This window comes from Centropristis striata, chromosome 19 (genome assembly GCF_030273125.1).
Source record: "Centropristis striata isolate RG_2023a ecotype Rhode Island chromosome 19, C.striata_1.0, whole genome shotgun sequence".
Taxonomy (NCBI): domain Eukaryota; kingdom Metazoa; phylum Chordata; class Actinopteri; order Perciformes; family Serranidae; genus Centropristis; species Centropristis striata.
The window spans coordinates 19,109,157-19,130,857 of record NC_081535.1 but is presented as its reverse complement, the minus strand read 5'-3'; the positions used below and the strand labels follow the sequence as shown (position 1 = coordinate 19,130,857).

The 21,701-nt window shown below is 39.9% G+C and overlaps 1 protein-coding gene across 1 annotated transcript in view; it reads left to right on the top strand.

The window, feature by feature from the left end:
* Positions 1 to 21,432, top strand: part of pcsk5a (proprotein convertase subtilisin/kexin type 5a) — a 36,380-nt gene extending 14,948 nt beyond the window's left edge. The window contains exons 17-37 of the mRNA XM_059358692.1: positions 1,209 to 1,293; positions 1,740 to 1,843; positions 1,968 to 2,106; positions 2,315 to 2,430; positions 3,421 to 3,523; positions 4,658 to 4,794; positions 6,142 to 6,342; positions 6,481 to 6,549; positions 6,705 to 6,747; positions 6,941 to 7,083; positions 8,448 to 8,648; positions 9,578 to 9,661; positions 9,796 to 9,994; positions 10,972 to 11,186; positions 11,772 to 12,014; positions 13,158 to 13,394; positions 13,514 to 13,691; positions 14,860 to 15,077; positions 16,614 to 16,708; positions 17,129 to 17,336; positions 20,536 to 21,432. Of these exons, the coding sequence (XP_059214675.1) occupies positions 1,209 to 1,293; positions 1,740 to 1,843; positions 1,968 to 2,106; positions 2,315 to 2,430; positions 3,421 to 3,523; positions 4,658 to 4,794; positions 6,142 to 6,342; positions 6,481 to 6,549; positions 6,705 to 6,747; positions 6,941 to 7,083; positions 8,448 to 8,648; positions 9,578 to 9,661; positions 9,796 to 9,994; positions 10,972 to 11,186; positions 11,772 to 12,014; positions 13,158 to 13,394; positions 13,514 to 13,691; positions 14,860 to 15,077; positions 16,614 to 16,708; positions 17,129 to 17,336; positions 20,536 to 21,023 (3,506 nt within the window). The 3' untranslated portion in view covers positions 21,024 to 21,432. The remainder of the gene's footprint in view (positions 1 to 1,208; positions 1,294 to 1,739; positions 1,844 to 1,967; positions 2,107 to 2,314; positions 2,431 to 3,420; positions 3,524 to 4,657; positions 4,795 to 6,141; positions 6,343 to 6,480; positions 6,550 to 6,704; positions 6,748 to 6,940; positions 7,084 to 8,447; positions 8,649 to 9,577; positions 9,662 to 9,795; positions 9,995 to 10,971; positions 11,187 to 11,771; positions 12,015 to 13,157; positions 13,395 to 13,513; positions 13,692 to 14,859; positions 15,078 to 16,613; positions 16,709 to 17,128; positions 17,337 to 20,535) is intronic.
* Positions 21,433 to 21,701: the final 269 nt, after the last annotated feature.

Genomic DNA, 21,701 nt, shown 5'->3' with positions numbered 1-21,701 from the left:
CGAGGCCAGAAATTCCAGTCCACCTCTGGCTGCTGTCACTCTTTCTGAACTTTAACAGGTGGTGTCAGTTAATTCAGTTGATTGCTTTGATTTGATTGCCTTTGATCTTTGATGTGATTACAGTTACAGATACACACACACACACACACATGCGCGTAAGTGCACACACTCCTCACACATGCATACACCTGCTTCAAACACGCACACACAGGTAACTTTGTGATTTTAATTACACACACAGGTAACTTTATGCGATTTTCGCTACACACACACACACACACACACACACACAAATGCGCGCGTATGCGCGCACACTCCTCCACATACATGTTTCTCTCTCTCTCTCACACACACACACACACACACACACACACACACTTTGAGGTTGAAGGGCATAGTTTTAAATCTCTGAAGAATCTCATCATAGTGTACACACACCGGCAGTAGCCCCCGTGGCCCTTTCAAAATTTCCCCAGAGGAAATTTTCTAGTTATTATTACCTTGCCATCAGACAGCCCCATTATAGTTTCCATCAGGGCAACTGAATCTGTTCTATGCTCTCTTCAAAGCCACCAGACTCCACTGACAAAAGCAGTAATTTTACATTGCAGAAAACCAGAGTTGCTGGTCTGCCGCTGCCCCAATTGGTTGGTTGGTTTGTGTGATTGTGTGACATTGGCAAATCCAAACAAACCCTTTAAGACACCAAAGTCAGACAGTAACACAAACAAGCTAGCTGATCGAGGCACAGGTAGACCAGCGACTCTCATGTTCCTCAATGTAATATACAGTTTTAGTCAGAGGAGTCTGGAGGCTTTGACGACAGCACAGATAACAGCTTCAGTTCCCCCTGGTACTCCTGCCTGCTTCTCCAAACTGGGAGCATGCCCAACCACTTCTGAAGGTAATACACAAACTATAGAAGAGTACTTCAGACAGTCTCACTTCAGAAAATCCAATCCATCCCTTAAAACATGCTTTCATGAATTGTTTTTGTGACATGTTTTATAATTGCACTCAAAAACACAGAACATTCCCAAGTGAACCTTTAAGGATCCATGGCTTTCTGAAGAGCTGCTTGGAAACAGCTGCATATGAGCCCACTAATGAATAGTCAGTTGATGTAACTGCAGTTGGGGGGTGTGTGAGTAAGACTGATTAATCACTGTGATGTGTATTCCATGTGTATTGTATTGATTTCCCCACAGATGCAAATATGTGCAGAAAGTGCAGTGAAAATTGCTTGAAGTGCACCTCCTACAGCATCTGCACAGAATGCAAACCAGACACAAGGTGAGACAAATTCTCAGATGATGCTTAAATTAACTGCTCTGTAAACACTGCTCCTTCTCTTCCAGCCGCTGAGAATACTGATTCTCCCCGTGCACACACCCTCTGCAGCATCATATCAGTCAGAAAAAAAGCTTTTCAACTCTGTATGCAAACGAATGTGTAATCCCTCCCTTTTCACCCAGCTAAAAAAAGGAAAAATGCATCTACATTTCCATTTTGCAGTATCATGACAAGAAAACAAAACATCCTTGTCAAATTCAACATATTGTTGAGTTAGAAGTTTCCGGAATACTGTGTTCACTGACTCAGATCATCAAGTACTTGTGGTGGTGTGCTGTGGGTTGGAAAACTGAGTCTACAGTCTAAAAGGCAATGAGTCATCTTCACGGTGTCACATGATTGGTTGTGTGTGTCACGGTGCCACATGCTCTCTCCGCCCTCTGCAGTCTGCAGGGGAATCGGTGCCAGCGGAGCTGCGCCGCCAGATTCTACCATGACAAACAGGAAGGCAAATGCATGCAATGTGACGAGGCCTGCGCTACCTGTGCAGGTGAGAGCACAGGTCAAAGGTCATGAGCTGTATTAAAACCTCTTTAATGCCATTGAAACATGGACTGGTTTATAGCAGTCTTCTGTGTCTTTTATCTATTTGTTTCTGCATCATGTGACATCAGGTTCAGGTGCTGCAGCATGCAACCGTTGCGCCGAAGGCTACATGACGGAGGAGTGGAGGTGTGTGTCCTCCTGCAGTGCTGGCTTCTACGCCACAGAGCCAAACCCAGAGATAGCTGATGGGCACAGGATATGTAGGAGGTGAGCTCACTGGTGTGTGTTCAGGTGTGGGTGGTTTGTTTATCTGCTGATGGCAGGCCTTATTCTGGTGGTTGGCTCCCGTGTGTGCGTGTGTTTGTGCTCGTTTTCATGCTGTTTGTAGTTGTATGGATGTTTTGTTTTTTGTTTTTTTTGATGGTCAGTGTGTTTTGTGTGCGCATGTGTTAAGTCTCTGTGCTCTCCTCCTCAGGTGTGACGCCAGCTGTCTCACCTGTGTGGGTCCGAGCCGGGGGGGCTGCAGCAGCTGTTCCAGCGGTCACAGCCTGCAGGAGGGAGCGTGTGTTGTTAACACTGTGTGCACAGACGGTCAGTCAGCCATCTTCTTCCTCTGCCACGTGTCGGCTCACTGCTGCTAGATAAACAAAAGCAGCTTTAACACATTTAGCTCTTATTTCTTCTACATTATATTTTTTTTTGTTGATTTGTGCACTTACATAATCACAAATGTTTCCAACAAACACAGAGAACATATAATTCTAGTCAAGGTAAAAATGTGATGCATTCATTTGGTTGTCTGTCAATGATGTCATATCCATGTAAGCATTGTGGTTTTCTGCCATAAATTGACTTTTTATCCACTTTTAAGCCAGGTTGTTATGATACACTTTTAATATTGTCATTTTTACACCCATATATTTTAACCAGAAGAAGGATTTTAGTCTCCGGATGTTAGGATCTTAAGGTATCACAGCAAAAGTTAGCAGCCGCTCGGCTTACAGACGCTCTGGGACATTTGTTGTCCACCGAACAACATCAAGGAAACACTGATTTTTAAAGTGAAACAGCTTTTTTCAATGATTTTACTGGTTTTAATCACCTGGTGCATTTGTTTTTGAAAGGAGGAGACCTTTGCGGAAAATTCAGCTCCTGGTAAAAAAATTCTGAACACTGAATTTTGAAGGAATCCTAACTAGGCAAAGCTGACCACAATGATTGCAACAGTAATAAAGACAACAACGCCCATGATGCCACGCTACTTCACAATCCCACCACAAGTTTTTTGTTTGAGAGACAGAAACATTGTGTGTTTATCCTCAGAAATACAGTTATTTCCTTAGGCTTAGGTTTTCACATTATATTCATTTTTTTTAATAGACATTTTCTATCTATATATCCAGCATGTGTGTATTAACATGATATGTATTCTTATTATCGCTCTTCTCTCTGAGTTATATAAATCAACCATAAGTCAGCTGTTTGGTGTGCTGTATATGTATCTTGCATCCTTTGGTATATATGCCTCAGATGGTTATTCATCTCTGAGTCAGCTTCGTTCTCTTGCTGCATGTCTATCAGGAGAGTACCAGGACAGTAACGAGAAGTGCCACGCGTGTGATGCAACGTGTTTGAAGTGCACAGGGCCGCAAACAGAAGACTGCATCAGCTGTGTTTCTTCACGGTGAGTTGATCTTGACTTTTTAGATTCAGGGTCAGAGGGGAAATTAATACATCTCACTGTTTCTCTGAGAAAAAAATGGTGCTTCACCATGGTGTGAAGTGATAGATGATACTGTTTCACAGATGTTTTAGTTTCCCTGCAATTAAAGCCAGTAAGATGCTGACCAAATCTGCATAAATTAAAATAATCTGGGTAAGTTATTAAAACCTTCTCCAGTCTTTAATTAGCTTTAATCAAAGTCTTCTCTGGTTTAAGAAAATAATGACGAGCTGAAAAGAAGCTGTCACTTAATTGATGACACAAGTGAGAGAAAATAATTGGCAACTATTGTAATAATTGATTCATCATTTCAGTAGATTTCAAACAAAAATAGTACAAAATAAAATAAGATATTTTAAGATGCCACCTTGGGCTCTGGAAAGTTGTGATGGGCATGTTTTTTAACAGTTCATGGACTAAACAATTAATACGTAATGTTTTTACAAATGGCAGACTAATTGGATTAAATATGAATAAAGCATAAAACAAGGCATTTATGGTCTGTTGCTTTCTACATAATTAGAAAGTGTAACCAATGAACACTGCAGGTACAAAAACAGTAATGTTGATGTAATAAAAGAAATAATGATAATAGAAATGACAACAGTAGAAATGAAGGAAATAATAAAAGGAATAATAATAACTATTTAAATATTTTTTAAGCACTTTAAAAACCTACAAGAAAACCTAAGGTAATATAAAAGGGAAACTCAGACAACTTAAAAAACACCAACAGAGAACAGAAACTTTATTGTTTGCTGGGAGTGAAGCTTATATATATATATATATATATATATATATATATATATATATATATAAACATTAGCAGCTCAATTGTACATAAGAAATGGTGGGACTTTTAAGTAATCGGCATCAGTGTCTAAAAATCTCTCATTTCCTCTAAGTTTAACCAACCATCTCCCTCTGCTCTCTGTGTCAACACGCTCAGCTTCGTCTGTGTAACTCTGCCATATGTCGCATGCTGGGATGTAAATGACTTCAGCTCATTTGCATCAACATGATTCATATCTGTTGATTTTGCAGCAGAAAAAGTGGCTATGATGATTATGTTGTTGTTGTTGTTGTGGGCTGCAGGGCTCTGGACGAGGGCCTCTGCGTGGTTGAGTGTGCAAAGGGCAAGTACCAGTCAGAAGGCCGCTGTCACCTGTGTGACCACACCTGTGCCACCTGTGTGGATGCAGGACCTGCCAACTGTACCAGCTGCGACACTGGTAAGGACTGAATAAGTAAATCACGCTGTGTGTTAGAGCCTATATGCACTGTGTGTGTTGGGGAGAGAGAATGCCTTACAATTTATCACTTGTCGTGTTTGCATCTACAGCTTTCTCTGAACATTCTGAAGATTTGCATGAGAAAAGATTGTTTGAAACACAAAAATTCAATAACACTTTTGCTAGCTTGGGGTGGTTTTTGCCTTTTTTGGGAAAAAATAGTAAATGTGCTAAACAGGAACACTTTTTCTGAATTAGTTCTGATGTAGCGAACATTTAACTCACCTGACTGATCAGCTGTTTCCGAGCTGACATGAAAGAACAATTATGAATTGCATACATGGATCCAATTCCTGAAGACTTCTCTCCATTTTGTCTTTTGGGTAGCCAAAGTTGTCTGATTATCAAGCTCTTTTTTGTTGTTGTTTTTCCTCTTTCGTGCAATCTCTACTTCTTCTCCTGTTTAGAGATGGATTAGCCTACAGCAATACATTATACTGCCATCTTCTGACCAAAGTACATTTATACAGCTTTGTTTATTCACTCTAAACCAGTCTATGAAAACGACCCAAATTTGCATTTTCTTTAATGTTACATTTCAAAAAATTTGCTTCAAAATTCGCTTAGACTTTGACGGAAATACGGCCACTGTCTTCTGTCTATAATTCTTTATATTGTTGATCATGTTCATTTGTTGGGGAACAGGAAACCTTGTACTTGTTCTTCAGGTGTTTTTATGAGTCACATGCATGTATGGTCACTATGTATTGAATTATGTTTTGGTTATGTCTAACAAATTGGCATATGATGACGTACACAGTGAAACAGCAGGGGCTGTTAAATCACGATTTTGGGTTCAGTGGTCGAAGACATGTCAGAGTATATTGAATATATATCAAATAATTATTATATAAAGGCCAAAGTAAGCGGTTTTATGTACCAGACCAGGAAAAAATGTTTATTAACATTTGAAGAGTCAGAACTGTTCCTTAAAATGAGGTTGAACATGTTTCAGTCAGAGCTATTTAAAATTAATTTCATCTTTTCTCACAACATCTTAGCATTTCTTCCCTTCAGGTGTCTATAAACTGCATGTTGTGAACTTCTTGAAATTCTCTTATCAGTATTGGCTAAAAAAAAATCCATATTGTGCATCCCTAACGGCAACCATATTGACTAGAGTATATATAAGAACTAGACTTGCTTGGTAGATTATTTATTTTCTATATAGCTCAATAGTGAATGTAGTTTCTTTGAAATCCAATAGATCTGGCTGTGGAAAACCAGACGTATTCACAGCCAGGAAGTTTAACATCATATTTCTCCACACTATGATTTGTCCTCCAGATAAGTTTGGACTGGAGCGTTACCTGTATAAAGGCCTGTGTGTGGATTCCTGTCCCGAGGCCTTCTTCCACACCAAGGAGAGGAGCTGCGAGCCCTGCTCAGACCACTGCCGGCTCTGCACGAGCCCCACACACTGCCTCATTTGTAACTCCTCCTACTACGTCTCTGATGGAGTGTGTGCGAAGCTGGAGTGTGGAGAAGGTAAACAAGGTCACAGCGTTATTTATGAGCTGGTTCTGTCTACACAGTGTCAAAGATGACCTTGAAAAGCATCGTCTCACACCTGTCCCTTCGCTCTCTCACCCTGCGTCTTTCTTTCACACTCTCTCTTTTCCCCAGGGGAGGTGGAGGATCCAGATTACGACGAGTGCATGGCCTGTGAGGAGGGCTGCAGGAAGTGTGTCTTGTGTAAGTCACGGCCCAGTAGCCATAATAACTTTTTTCGCGAAATGAACGCCGCCAGATGAGCTCTCCTCCTCAGTGTGTTGCCGACCATGTTCAAGGGTTTCTCCTGGTAGTTCCTGTTTAAGAGGAGAGCTGAGTTTTTTGTCTGCTTTCAACAGATAACCCCAGGCATTGCCTTTCCTGCACTGAGGGCTTTTACAAGTAAGGCTGTGTGCCTCGCTGTCGCCATGTGTGATCTCGCCTCTCTGCACTCGCTCTGCCTTTTAGTTCACTGCCATAATAGAATGAAAAGGGCCCTTTTTGCTGTGAGAGTGGAGTGTGGTGTGTGTGTGTGTGTGTGTGTGTGTGTGTGTGTGTGTGGTAAATCTGCAGGTATAGACTGTTGCTTTATCAGTTTTCAGGATGGCTGCTATAGAAACTGCCCGGCTAAGACGTACAGCATGGACGAGGAGATGACCTGCGTTCCATGTGACGACAACTGTGTGAGCTGTGATGAAGATGAATGTTACTGGTGTGAGACCGACCTCTTCTTATCAGGTAGAACTGCCCCACTCGGTCAAGACATGCAGCATTATACTATTCAGATCCTTTAGTTAACCCTTAGAGACCCACCAGCAGGTCACCAGTAGATGCCACATAAAAACAGGAACTTAAAAATGTATTTGAGATGCAGCTCAGCACTGTTTCAACTTGTTCTCATCATAAATCTGTAATAAACACTCAGGCACCTGTTAAATTTTTGAAAGTTTAGAGAGCAAAAGGGCCTCAGCACACTATGATGGAAGTATATGAAGGCAGTTGTGTCTCATAAGTTGTTGCAGCAATTTTGGAGTTGCCACCAGGTTTTTTACCACTCAAGAATTTACTAAAAATGGTTAAAATTCCTCCAAAATACCACACCAAGACCTTGAGGAACACTGTAGAGAAGTCCATGCTGTCATTTGGTAAAAAAAAAAAACATAAAGCATGGGGTTGACATTTTGGCAATTTTTGCAAAAGTTGCATTTTTCTGATGCATTAATGTGTAAGTAGAATTTAGTGTTGTAGTTGGTATTTAATTATATATAATGTTGGGTTGTTCATCATATTTTATCATATAACTACATGTTTTGTATGTAAAATAAACTAACTGGTCATTATAACTGTCAAGGTATGTAGTGGAGTTAAAATAAGAACAGAACCATCTAAGATGTAGTGTCCTAAGTATAAAGGAGCAGAACATGGAAATACTCCATATACTTTTTTAGAAAAAGTCAAATACCTCAAATTTGTACTTGAGTAAACATTTTTTACAGCCTTTTCCCCCCTTTAAAATGCTTTGTTGCTCTTTTTTAATGTGTGCTTTATTTATTCTTAATATTTTATCAATTTACTAATTTGGCTTATTATAGTTTTCACTCTTTTGCTTTCTGATATGTGTTTCTTCATGCCTAGCATCTTATATATTTTACTCTGCCATGTATGTTGTAACCGAGGCCTCTACCTCAGTGTATTACTGAGTTAAAATAAAGGTTGATTTATTGAATTAGAACTGAAGCAGCATTTAAATGTGACAGCGGATCAAACTCATTTTAATTTAACTTGAACTTTTAACTTTAACTCATTTGTAATTTTATGTCTGGCAGTGCGTCATAATTTCCACACATTTTCAAATATTTAACTTCCAAAGCGACAAGTAACTATAGCCAAAATAATAAAACTAGAAAAAGATGGCTGTGATTCCAAGTTTGTCTGAAATGTTCGATATCATCTGTCTATTAAGGGTGTTAAAACTGGATTTTGACATTTTTGGGTTTCCCTTAAAGTAAAGTCAAGTACCTAATAATGCCCAGAACTTGCCCAGCTGAGTGTGTTACAAGCAATATTCATTTAAAAATAAACAGAGAAACTTTTCTTCCCAGAGGGGAGTTGTGTTTCAGTGTGTTCCGATGGTTTTTATGCCGATGAAGACACCAACGTCTGTGAGGAGTGTCACTTGGACTGCGTGACATGTGACGGGCCGGCGGTCGATGACTGTCTGTCGTGTGAGGACGGGAAGATGCTGGAAAACGGAGAGTGTGTGTCCGACCATGAGGTCTGTCCCATTAAGACCTTTCGCGGCGGTGAGACTAATACTTATGTATTCCACTAATCCAACTGTCTGCTTATAATGAATCAGGGATTTGGGCACTTTCTCAGGGGCAGAAAATAAATCTTGGAGGGTAATTGGTCTGTGTGCCATCGTCCCTGAACCTCGTACCAACTTAAGTACTGCAAACAGGCAGAGGTACTGAACGTCGGCCTGATACAGACTTTGAAATAATTGATTGTATATGCTGAACATTTAGTTCCCCCCAAGATTTAGTTGGACAGACATTAAAACAACATATGGTAATTAGTGCGAGGCAAGACATCTTAATTATAGGAACTAAAGTAACTCTGAGAAAAGTACATAGGTTTATACAAAGGTTGAAAATGAACACACAGAAGTAAAGTTATTCTTAAACTTTTAATCTCAGCAACTACAAAAGCTCAGATTAAAGCTTCAAACCTTGTTTGAAATGTTACAGGATGCAATTGGGCTTCTATGGAAGTGCCAGATGATTTTATGAGTGCTTTTAACTATATATATATATATATATATATATATATATATATAGGTCCAAAAGTGTTTGTGAAATCATTCCTTTAGTAAAATCACCCACATAAGAAAAGGGAATATCAGAAATAAATATATTAAAAATATATAGTGCAGAAGTTGAGAAAAGCAGACAGAACAGTTTGTGGCTGGGGTGATTGGGGTCCCTGAAAATCAGTTTGGCCCTCATGTCGCACTGCTGGGTGGAGACAGCAGCTTCATCCTGGTGGTGTCCTCAGCAGTTTTTGTCACCCTCTGTAAAGTATGTTGTTCAAATTGGCATAAAAAGTCATAGTATAGTATGTCATTCAAAATCACAAAAAAAGTCATATATGTATGTTATTCAAAAATGGGGGAGGGGGCATAGTATAGTATGGCATCAAAATTTAATTGACGATGTTCTTTGCCCTCCAGATGATGGAGAGTGTGAGGAATGCCACCCGACTTGTGAGACCTGCTCTGGAGAGGAAAAGAACCAGTGTACAAAATGTGGAATAGGTCTGTCAGTCATATTTACGTGTTTGGCATCTTTCAGATCTGCAGCAGCACTTTCATGTCTTCATGGTTGCATCACAGCATATACGGTTATTTTGCAGCGCTGTGATGATGTTTACTCTTTCTTCTTTCTGCAGGGCGGTTTCTGACCACGCAGCAAACATGTGTGTCAAAGTGTCCGGGGGGTTTCTTTGCCAGCCGGCTGAGCAGTGTGTGTGAGGCCTGCCCTTCAGGCTGTTTGCAGTGTGTGGACTCTAAGCACTGCATCCGCTGTCAGAGCACTCGCAGAGCTCCGTTATTCCTGCAGCGCGGACAGTGTGTCCAGCAGTGTGTCAGGTCAGGGGTCAGTCCTATAATTATAAATGTAAATGTGCTTTACAATTTACATTCTGTTTACATACTGGGACATGAGTGTGCTCCTGCCCTATCTGGAAATTGATTATTCTCCATTTGGAAACACTGTGGGGACTCCAAAACAGTTTAAATCACATCTTTTGACGTAGGCCAGATGTTTGCTCTCTGAAGACCCAAAACTAAAAGGTCAGGAGTTGTAATTGCTGGCCCTGATTTGATGTTCCAACTAGATGTCCTTGAGTTTGAGGGAATATCTTGTCCTCACTGAAGAGGTTCTTGAAGCTCCATTAGCACAGAGATGACGTTTTTTTTTTTTTGCTACCAGCTACAAATTCCCTTCTTAACACTAAGTACTACATGATTGTTTGGATGGATGATTAGTTGTCCTCTTTAGACTGAAGCAAAGAGCAGAGCAAAATGTCACTTCTCTTGTTTACCCCAGCAGCAGCACGCACATTCAGTACCCCATATTAAATGTTTTTCACATGGTATAAAAATAAAAATATATGCAGTCAAGCTTGACACATATTACATGAAAAAAATAATCAATTCATTAAGAGACTCTACAACAATGTTTATACTTGCCATTATGAAAATAATAATAATAATGTAACAACAGAGGTCTAATTAGTGCGGCCGAACAGAAGCAAGACAAAATTAGGGTGAAATTTATACAAAGAGACAAAAATGCAAAAGCAGAGCGAACAGAAGACAATTGAAACAAGATTTATCAGAAAATAATACATAAGCACAAAAATGCAATAAATAGGTAGAACCAATAAGCGTAAAAAAGGAGACAACATCACATAAAAGTCACTTTTTCAGACTTATCTCAGTATCTGTTTGTTGATCTAATTCGTGTCCATTATGCAGCCTGGTTCAATTGAACCCGACGAGGATGCAAGTGCAAAAGTAGACATGCATAATGAGTCTGCTGATGTCTATGTGGCTCCTCTCAGGGGTTATCCTGCGGGCCAGGTGTGTCGTAGCTGTGCAGCAGGCTGTGCGTCCTGTGAGAAGAACGCCACCCACTGCCTCAGCTGTGAAGAACCTCTCCTTCTACACAAGCACCAGTGTGTGGAGGAGTGTCCTCCAGAGCACACGCTCCGGGACAGGGAGTGCCAACACTGTCCCTCAGCCTGCCAGGAGTGCAACCCGCTCGGCCAGTGCACAGGTACTGAAACACAATGAGGAACAGGACAGATTCAGCTGTTATACAGCCTCTTTTGTCTCATCCAGAATGTGCTTTTATCTCTCTGTAGTTTAGTCCTTGCACAGTGCTATACATTTTCTCTGACCTGCAGAGCTATCAACACTTGTCCACTACTTTGGATTAAAACCAAATGCCTGCAAACTAATTCCCATCATAATTGGGGAACGAGCATTAACATCACACATGCTGATCATCACCAGCATTGTTATTCCGAACATGTTATCCTGCTGACAACTTGCTGTAACTCAGTCTTGTTCTCCACTCGCTGAATGTCAGAAATGTTTGTTTTTTCTCCAAGAACTGTGTACAAGAGTGTGCTTGTCATAACGCACAACATTTGACTCATCTGTCTCAATTCTATTTTTCATTCATGTCTTGTCACTTCTTGAAAGGAAGTGAAATCCATGCCAGTCAGAGGACTTTTCTTCCTCTTACATTCCTCTCCTACATTCCTACATTCCTGAGACTTTAGGGTGCTTAGTATAGTTTCACTTACTTGTGCTAAATTGTTCTACCATGCAGTGCTAAAAGCTGTTCTTTGTGCAGGGTGCGAGGAGTATCACTTTCTCCATGAGGGGCTGTGTTTGGTTGACTGTCCTGAGAGGTTCTTTGAGGACAGAGACCAAGGGGAGTGTTTGCATTGCCACCCTGACTGCGCTTTGTGTGACGGCCCCAACAACAATGACTGTGAAGCCTGTACGGATGCTGAGGCCACTCTGCACAATGGGGCATGTCTGACCGTCTGCTCCTCTAACACCTATAGAGACGCCATAACAGGAGAATGTGACGGTACAACAGAAACATACAGCACACATTTATCTGAGTCACACACTCCTCTGATCAAGTCAAAACCCATTTATTTTTACACATTTTTTATTATACAGTCACATCTCCAAGTAAGAGATGCTCCATTTCCCCTAAAACTTTATTTTCTCCTCACTGATGCAACATTTTTTCAATTATATTCTCTACTATGCCTGAGTCCTGACTTTAGCTCAGACTAAAATAGCAACGCTTTTCAGACGGTTAACAGGCAGCTGTCAAACCTTGAAAACAGAACAGCGATGCCAAAGACAGTTCCCTGGAGAAAGACGCACTCTGGTTTTGTTATTCAAAAACACAGAGGATGCTGTGTTTCTCCCAGGAAAAATGTTGTAGGCGAAGCCCACTTTTGTTGCTACATACAGTAGCTGCCAGCGGTAAGACATTTAAAAGGAAGTGTACTGCTGCACAGCACAATGGACAATGGGTGATTTTTAATATTTATTTTCATCTGAAGTAAAAAAAAGGGTGCAGAAACTGTTTTCAGGTTACACTTTGTCGTAATTGTATTGTATTACTTAAAGTGTTTCAACAACACATTGATAGGTGTTTCCAGTGTTTGCCAACAAAGAGCAAAGGAAACGGATCAGTGATGAAATATAAGCAGGAAACTGATTCTTCCTACACCACAATGAATGTAGCACAAGTGACCTACTGCGTTTAAACAACACACTGCTCTTTGTTTTCATGCAAATGCCAGAAACCGCTTTAAAAGGAAACAAATCAGTTGAGCCATAAAATATAAGGAACTCATATAGTTTACCCGTAAGGCAAATTATCTACATAACTACAGTAGATATCTATAGAAGTAAATCTGTTTTTATATGTTAATTATATATTTTAAATGCAGCGGCATATGTTTCAAGATGTTTCCTAGAAAGATAGCATAAGGAAAACGAAGGACACTCTAAGAGCTTCTTTTTCAGATTATTAAGTCAGCACATGAATGCAGCACAAATGCCCTATTTCCCAAGGTTAACTAAAGGGAAATTAACAGCATGTTAGATATCAGATATTAAGTCAAGATAAAAAAAAGAAAAGATTGTCCTTCATGTGCTTCACTGTAGGTGTGATAATCTTTGGACTGCTACTTTTTCCTTGTGTTTCCAGACTGTGATGCATCTTGTCTAACCTGCTTCGGCCCCCATGCCGGCTCCTGCACCAGCTGCAGAGAGGATCAGAGGTTAGACAGCCACGGCCATTGTGTGCCGTCAGTCAACAACTGCTCGCCTCACCAGTACGCAGGCGAGGACGGGGAATGCCACCCGTGTCACAAATACTGCCACCGCTGCTCAGGTCCCAGCAAGACTCACTGCCTCACCTGCAATCAGAGACATCTCCTGCTCAGTGAGTTCTGTCTTTGCTTGTGAATTCTCAGAAATATGCTGGAAAGGTCTTCAAGCATCTGCGACTTGATTGTTTAGCTGCATGATTGTGTGTGTGTGTGTGTGTGTTTGTTGGCACAGATGGCACCTGTGTGAATGAATGCCCCACAGGCTACTACGAGGACGAGTCGGGGCAGAGATGTGAACCTTGCCACCCTTCCTGCCAGTCCTGCGTTGGAAAGCACAGCCACGAGTGTCTCACCTGTAAAACCCACCTATTTCGAGAGGGCAAAGAGTGTGTGGAGACCTGTCAGCACAGGTAGTTTAACCTGCTCACCGCCCAGCTGCAGAGCTCATCCATCACATTAAGCGCTGTCACACAGTGGTGCCATTAATAAAAGATCGGCCCAGTCACATAATGTCACTGTGGACACTAAACCATCGCTTCTCCTCAGTTAGCTGGACAGGGCTGCAGTTTGGAGGGAGAAGCTAATTTAGCCTGAGATTTAAATACCCCTTCTTGTGGCCTGTAAAATGCTAATTAGAATTGATTTTATTTGGGGTGCGGTGATTGAGAGAGTTAAATTAATGTGCCGTTAAATTGATGTGCAGTTAAATACTCGAGAGAAAACAAAAGGGATACAAAGGCTATTTATTCCGGTCCCACCCTACCAGAGGTGGAAGAATTATTCAGATCCCTTACTGAAATAAAATACTAATACCACACTGGGAAATAACTCCACTACAAGTAAAAGTCCTGCATTCTAAACTTACCTCAGTAAAAGTACAAAAGTATCACCATCAAAATCTACTTAAAGTATCAAAAATAAACATACTCGTTATGTAGAATTGCCCCATATATATTATATGTAGAATATATAAAATAATGTTAGATTATTATTATTATTGATGAATTTATGTAAGCAGTGTTTTAACTACTTAATATACTGTTATGAGGTTTAATTAAAAAAAGAAGTCTAATTACTTTAAATCAATCATGTTTTTATGTTAAATATCGACATGAAAAGTAACTTAAAACTAAATGTAGTAATAAGTGCAATATTTGCCTCTAAATGTAGTGAAGTAGAAGTATAAAGTTACATAAAATGGAAATAGTAAAGTACACATACCTCAAAATTGTACTTAAGTACAGTACTTAGTAAGTGTACTTCCCACCACTGCACCCTTTATATTTTCAAACCTTTGTGGGAGCAATGCAGCATATAGCAGAAATATCAATTTGAATTCATACAGCAGGATCTGTGTCTCACTCTGCTCAGCAGTGGTTTCAAGTGTTTTGTTATGACTGCGCTCCCTCTGTCACGGCGTCCTGCTCTGTGTCATGTCTGAGTACTTACGGTCGTGTGTAGCTGTATGTGACTGAGTGGCTGTGGAAAGAAATTTCCTTTGAGGACAAACAAAACTCTAATCTCATCTCCTTTAATTAAATCTAATCTATCATAACTTTCTCACCATCTATCCGATAGTCACTATGGAAACACGGGCTCAAGGATGTGCGAGAAGTGTGACCCGAGCTGTGGCGAGTGTATCGGGGGCGGGGAGGACAGCTGCCTGAGCTGCGCTCTTGGTCTCGTCTACTTACGCAAAGAAGGCCGTTGCCTTCCCTCATGCCCTCAGGGATACTACCACGACGCCGTGCACAGGACCTGCGAGCTCTGCCTCAAGAGCTGCAGCACATGCTCCGGTACGACTCAGCAGTTATTTGATATCATGCAGATAAACACACACACACATAGGTGATGAGATATTGATGCTGCTGTTTTCTCCATGGACTGCAGATGTAAAAGTGCTCAGACTCTGCTCTGACCTTAGTAATATTGTATTATCTCCTATAAAAGGACATTATCATGATCATTAAACTATTATCTAATCTAAAGGCTGGTGATGTTCTACATTTCTATTACTATCAACAAATACCATGAAGAGAGCAACATGTGTTAGACCGTCTCTGAATACTTTTGGACTTGTTCTGGCCTTTGTGTTGCTGTGAGCTCCAAACCTATTATTTCCTCAATCTTTAAAAACACAACCTGAATATATAAAAAAAAATACTAAAAGAACTGGCACTTTTAGATGTGAGAAAATTTAAGGAGTAAATATAGTATTTGTTATTATAACAATTCAAAGTAGTGCTCTGTTTTATTTGGTCGCCTCTCTATAGTCGGATTTCCATTAACTAACTTTCATGCACATTTTGAAGATTTGCATGAGAAAAGCTGTAAGGAAACACCAAAACTCAATGTAACTTTCGAAAATGCGCATGAAAGTTGAGTTGTCGATTGAGGTGTTTTTTGTCTTTTTTGAAAAATAGTTAATACGTTAAACAGGAGTAATAGGTAACAGGAATAATTATAAGTTGCCCAATTGAATCCAATTCCTGAAGACTTCTCTCCATTTTCTCTCGTGAGTGGCCAAAGTTGTCTAATTAGCAACCTCTCTTGCACAATCTCTACTTCTTCTACTGTTTACTGACTGATTAGCCTACAGCAATAAATTACACTGCCATCTTCTGACTAATGTACGTTAATTCAGCTATGTTTATTCACTCTAAACCAGTTGATGGAAACATCCCTAATTCAGATTTTCTTTAATGCAGCATTTCAAAATTGGCTTTGACTTTAATGGAAACGCGGCAGTCGCTCTAACTTCCAGGGAAATACCAAATGATACGTCAGAGAATAATTGTAAATCATGGAATATTTGTGTGGAAGTGAATTTTAAGTAAACTTCTGGAATGTTGCAAAAATGTGAATTAAGCCATGTTGGTCATCAATTGGTTTCGGAGTGAATAAACTAGGTTATAGCATAGGTTCATCAGAAGTTGGCACTGAAGACACAGCTGCAATCTGCCAGTAAACAGAGTAGAAGCAGTAGAGGTTGCAAACAGGAAACAAAGCAGGTCTGCAAGGTCATCTATGAGAGATAAATAGAACAGGTTTTCTTGAATATGGTTAAAATGGGCAAGTTTAAATTGTTCTTTCACGTCAGCTAGTATTGGTCATGTTTCATGCTGTTTGGGGACAAAGATAAAATATTAAAATAGCAGGTAAGACGTGACCCATTTGGCGCAAAAATCACAATTGAGGAAGCTTTGCTGTTGTTTAACAATGAAGTTAACAACTCCCATTATCCTGCACTATTACACAACGTCATTAAAGTCATGTTTTGTTATAGAGACACCTAGTGGCAGAGTGACATACTGTGCTTTACTGTTCTGCAGGAAGAGACACTTGTGACTCTTGCTTCCCTGGATACCTGCTCTCAGACGGCATGTGTGAGTCCATGTGCGACATCGGCCTGTACCCTTTGATAAAGGTAACTACACCTTTTATTTTTTGTACGTTTTAATTTCACAAATATTCACTTTTTTTAATCAAAAAAACAAGAAATCCTTGCTCCCCCTGTCCTTGCTTCACCAAAAATAATTATTACTAATGTTTTGGCCCCGGGTATCAAATAATGTGATTCAGACTGACTTATTACTGCACCAGGAGAAATCTCAAACAGCAGAGTGAAAGTTATTACTGTGTTCAAAATAAATCTCCTGGCTCTCGCTGTGAGGCAACTGACTGAAAAAGTCTGGCAGGTAGATGCATGTTAATTGATTAAGCGAGAAGGCAATGCATCACTTATATTCAGTCCTTTTGGAAATTAAAGTTTTGCATAACTTTGGAGGCAAAGAATCAGTAGTCGTGAGTCTGTTCAGTCTCAGTCCTTTCTCCTGCTCCTCATCAGGGTTCAGCCCACGTCTGTGAAGACTGTGACAGCTCCTGTATGGAGTGTCGAGGGCCCGGTCCAGCCAACTGCACCATGTGTCCTACTCATGCCATCTTAGAAGCTGGAGGGCGCTGTCTGCTCTGCTGCCGCCACGAAGAGGAGGTGGAGGAGGCGGCGATGGCCGCGATGCAGCAACAGGACTGTTGTAACTGCACTGAGACTCGAGGTAGGCTGTGGGTCGGTCTGGCTTAGTGAAGGAAAATGGAGGAGGATGGAGAGGCACGACTGGGTTTTTAGTGTCAAGTGATTATTTTTCTAGAACTGATTAACTTTGTCAACACCAACATTTAGATTACTTACTCACTTGGTTTATACAATGTCAGAAGACATGAAAAAAAAAAAGTTGTTTGTTTTGTTTGACCAGAAGTCACAAAAATATAAAATTTCCAGTGACGGATAACAAAGGAGTACTGTCGGTTTGAAATCAATGTATAAAATTATTTTTGAAACCAGTCTGGTCAGCAAAAAATATGATGAAATTAGCTATGCGGGTACTATAACAAAAAATAATTAAATTTCTTTGTTTTGCTGCATTAATAAGACAATAAACCTACTTTTAAAAGTATTGTCTTCGTCAGCTTCCTAATATGCAAATAAAGAAAAATGTGTATGTTTGTAGGGGAAATATTTGCATGAATTTTAATCAATCTGGTCAACAAACAATATAATGAAATTGGTTATGCTGGTACTAAAATATAATTAAAAATGCTTTGTTTTGCTGCATTATTATTGCAAAAAAACTACTTTTAAAACTTTCTCCATCAGCTTCCTAATCTTCAAATTAAGAAAATGATGTATTTTTCTTAGGAGCCCATTACTCAAAGCTAGAACAGTTTTGGTGAGGTTACATTAAAATCTGTCCTCTTCTCACTGGGTTGATGTGGGCGGGACTCGGTCTATAAAAAGGTGGATGTCATGTAGTTCTGTGCACCAATCAGAATCTGGCAACATTTCCCTCACATTGATAACAGTTGGTGGGTTGGCGGGCCACTGTCAATCAAATCTGAACCACACAGTCCTAAAGAAGCAGACAAAGTTTATGTGCCTTTAACTGTTATTAAATAATACTTAAATTAGTTTCAATATTTAAAGGGGACCTATTATGCTCATGTTCAGGCTCATACTCTCATTTTTGGTTTCTACTATAATATGTTTACATGCTTTAATTTTCATAAAATTATAAAACTTTTTCTCATAGTGGCTGCTGCCTCTATATTCCCGCTCTGTCTGAAACAGATTGTTGAAGTGCCTGTCACTTTAAGACGCCTATGTGAAAAAAGCCCAGTCTGCTCAGATTTGTTAGCGTTTCCAGGTCTTCTGCATCTATTGTAAACTCTTTGTGTAGTTTTTGGTAAAAAATAGTGCTACTTTTGCCCGTTACTCCCCACAGAAACAATCAAACAAGTTCCAGCATGAATCTGATCCAAAATTGATGGATAAATTAACAAACCAGTGTCTAAGATTAGAGGTTTCCCAGATGTTAGCATGTAGCTACACCTAGCAGTGTTTGTAATGTGCCTGGAGCAGAAGATCTAGATCTATAGAAATTTTGGCAGAAGCTGACTTTAACTTTAGCCGAGAATAGAAAAAAAATGTCAAAAATTAACGGTAATAAGCAGCATGGTAACGGTATGCTCAAAAGCATTACTTTTACAAAGCGCACTGTATTATTTGAAACTTTGGCCATGTTTATTATGAACATCTGACGATGTAAACTAATATAAATGATTTTTTAAAAATAAGGAAAAGCATAATAGGCTCCCATAAGTGTTTCAGAGAATGACTTTCAGTGGTTTGAGGTCTGATACTTAAAATAATTTGCATTTTTAATACTAATAAGGGAGTTTCAATGTTTCCACATTTTGAAATCCTACCTCTGTTTTAGTGCTTAAGTGTGATTGCATTACCAGCTTAATCATCCTCTACTTGTAAAAAATCTTTTCCAGCCAAGAAAGTAAAACATTTTGATTCCCATGTGTATGTGATCAGTTTATCCTAATAATACTTATAAATTGAAATTTGTAATAATATTTTCGTAATATTCTTTTTTTTTTTTTTTTTTAGCTTAAAAACAGCTTTTTGGCAAGTAAAGGATAATTAAGCTGACAACTCCAAGAATGGTAATGATGCTTTCGCACTAAAACCGAAGTAAAATTACAGAATGTGGCAATATGGAAGCTCCCAAGTTCAGGCAAAGAATAAGGTCAATAGGATAGGGCAGCCTTTAAGTAGCCTGAGAGGCAAAACCCAGGGGAAAACGGCCTGTAAATCACTGCTGCTTGTTAAGCTTATCACTGTGAGTGCATGGAAATAACTGAAGGTGACTCAGATCAGCATATTAATGTTTTATCAGCTCCTTTTTTCTCTCATCTGCAGTTTGTCAGTTAGAAGACAGATTTTAGTGAATAAATCAGAAATAGGATTTTGAAAAGTGAAGGGTTCATATCCCCCTTCTGCCTCTTAGGAACTTTACCCTGTAAATAAACCACCATATTTGAGATGCTGGAGACGGCAAATGTATGCCCTTTGACTAATCAATTAACCCTCTGAACCCCGGGCCTAGTAAGATCATCCTATCATATGACAGTCTGCCCATTCCACCTCATTTCAAGAAATGTAGAAATGTATCAGGGATCAGGGATGAATCAATCTTTTGAGCCAATTCAATGAGCCAATCAGGGATGAAGATGTAAAATACGGTCTCCTGCTTACCAAACAGTGGCTTTAGGAGGGACTAGTGCTAACACTAGTAGCAGCTGCAAATACAGTTATTGCTGAAATAGATGCAATAACAACCATTAAAAATAAATATGATGATGCTCTGACGGAGTTTGTTGGAGATAAAGACGTTTTCACAGTTTTACCAACTTGATTTGCCAAAAATCTGTATGTAGCCATAGACTGGGTAAATCCAATGTTTATCCCATGAATCCACTGAAAAGCTCCCTGTGATGGTATCGTATTTTGGTATGCCGATTGGCAATTACTCCCGCCCACTGAAAGCATCGGGGGAAAGGCCAGATTATCATGTAGAACCCACAGAAATGTTGAGCTTACATGATAGGATTGAAAGAAAAAAATTCTGCAACTTTAAAACTGTATCATTAAAATTGTCCGACTTCCTTGAACATATTCATATCTGACAAAAGCTTCCATAAGCAAAAATAAGCAAATCTAAGCTTAAATTTGTGATAATTCATGCTCAATACTATTTTAAATGTAGAATAAACAACTTTCAACATTGTTTTCTTTTGTGATTTATGGTCTTGAAACACCTTGGGGTTCAGAGGATTAATCAAGTATTTAAGCACTTTAACAGTGCTGAAACAATGTGTCTAAAACATACCATCCCTGTGTGTTTCTAGGAGAGTGCGTCCTCAGCACCAACTTGGCGTTCAGGAATGAGGAGGAAGAGGAGGCCAGAGGTAACCTGGCAATCTTCATCGTCGCCTGCATACTGTTGGTGCTGGGGCTGGTGGCTGTCGTCTTCCTCATCCGACATTCCCGGTCCAAGAGAGCGCCCCCAGACATTACTCCTCGTGGCTACGAGAAACTGGGTTCCGGCGGGGGATTCGGAGGTGGCAGCAGACACGGCGGCTACAGCTCTGCTTCCTCTGCGTCTTACAGCGGCCGCGCCAGCTCCTCCGGCGGTCGGTTCCAGGAGGCTCAGTTGGTGGACATCGCTGAACGCCGCTCGGGGAGTAAAGACGATGACGACGACGATGATGAAGATGAGGACATTGTTTACATGGGCCAGGATGGCACCGTGTACAGGAAGTTCCGGTACGGACAGCTGGGAGAGGACAACGACGACGAGCTGGAGTACGATGACGAGAGCTACACGTTCCGGTGAAGTGTAAGAATATTTCTAAAGAAACATTTCTCTGCCTCTCCTTTTTCTGTGCTGCTTATCTCCCCGTGCCCTAAGGGACAGACCCATTCATCCTTCACTGAATATGAGTCGAACCAAGTGAGACATTAGAAGCTATTTATAATGAGCAGCATTTTACAACTATCCATTCACAAAATGTGCTGCAGAAATATTCCATGTTGTTTATCATTCTTAATGACTTTTTACATAAATGTACTTGCTTTTCTGGACTTTGTTTGGAGTATGATGACTTCCCAGCATATATAACGTTATTTATCATTATTTACAAGTTTTGACAGTTTAATTAATCATCTTTTTAATTGTTGTGGTGTTGGATTAACATTTTCAATTTGATTAATCATGGTATTTCTTATTAATTTCTATATTCCGCGGTTTGACATTTTCAATTTGATTAATCATGGTATTTCTTATTAATTTCTATATTCCGTGGTTTGCTGTCACTGAATTTCAATTTATGAATGTGTTCTGTTCAAATAAAGTCTTTAAAAGAATGCACATGTAGTAAAAAGTTGAGCTTTCACAGGGTGACAAACCATATACTGTTTAAAAGAAGTGGACATCGCCTCGGCAACTGAAAAGTCTTTAACCTGCAGTCTTTCTGAAGGCCAGCAGGGGGCGACTTCACTGGTTGCAAAAAGA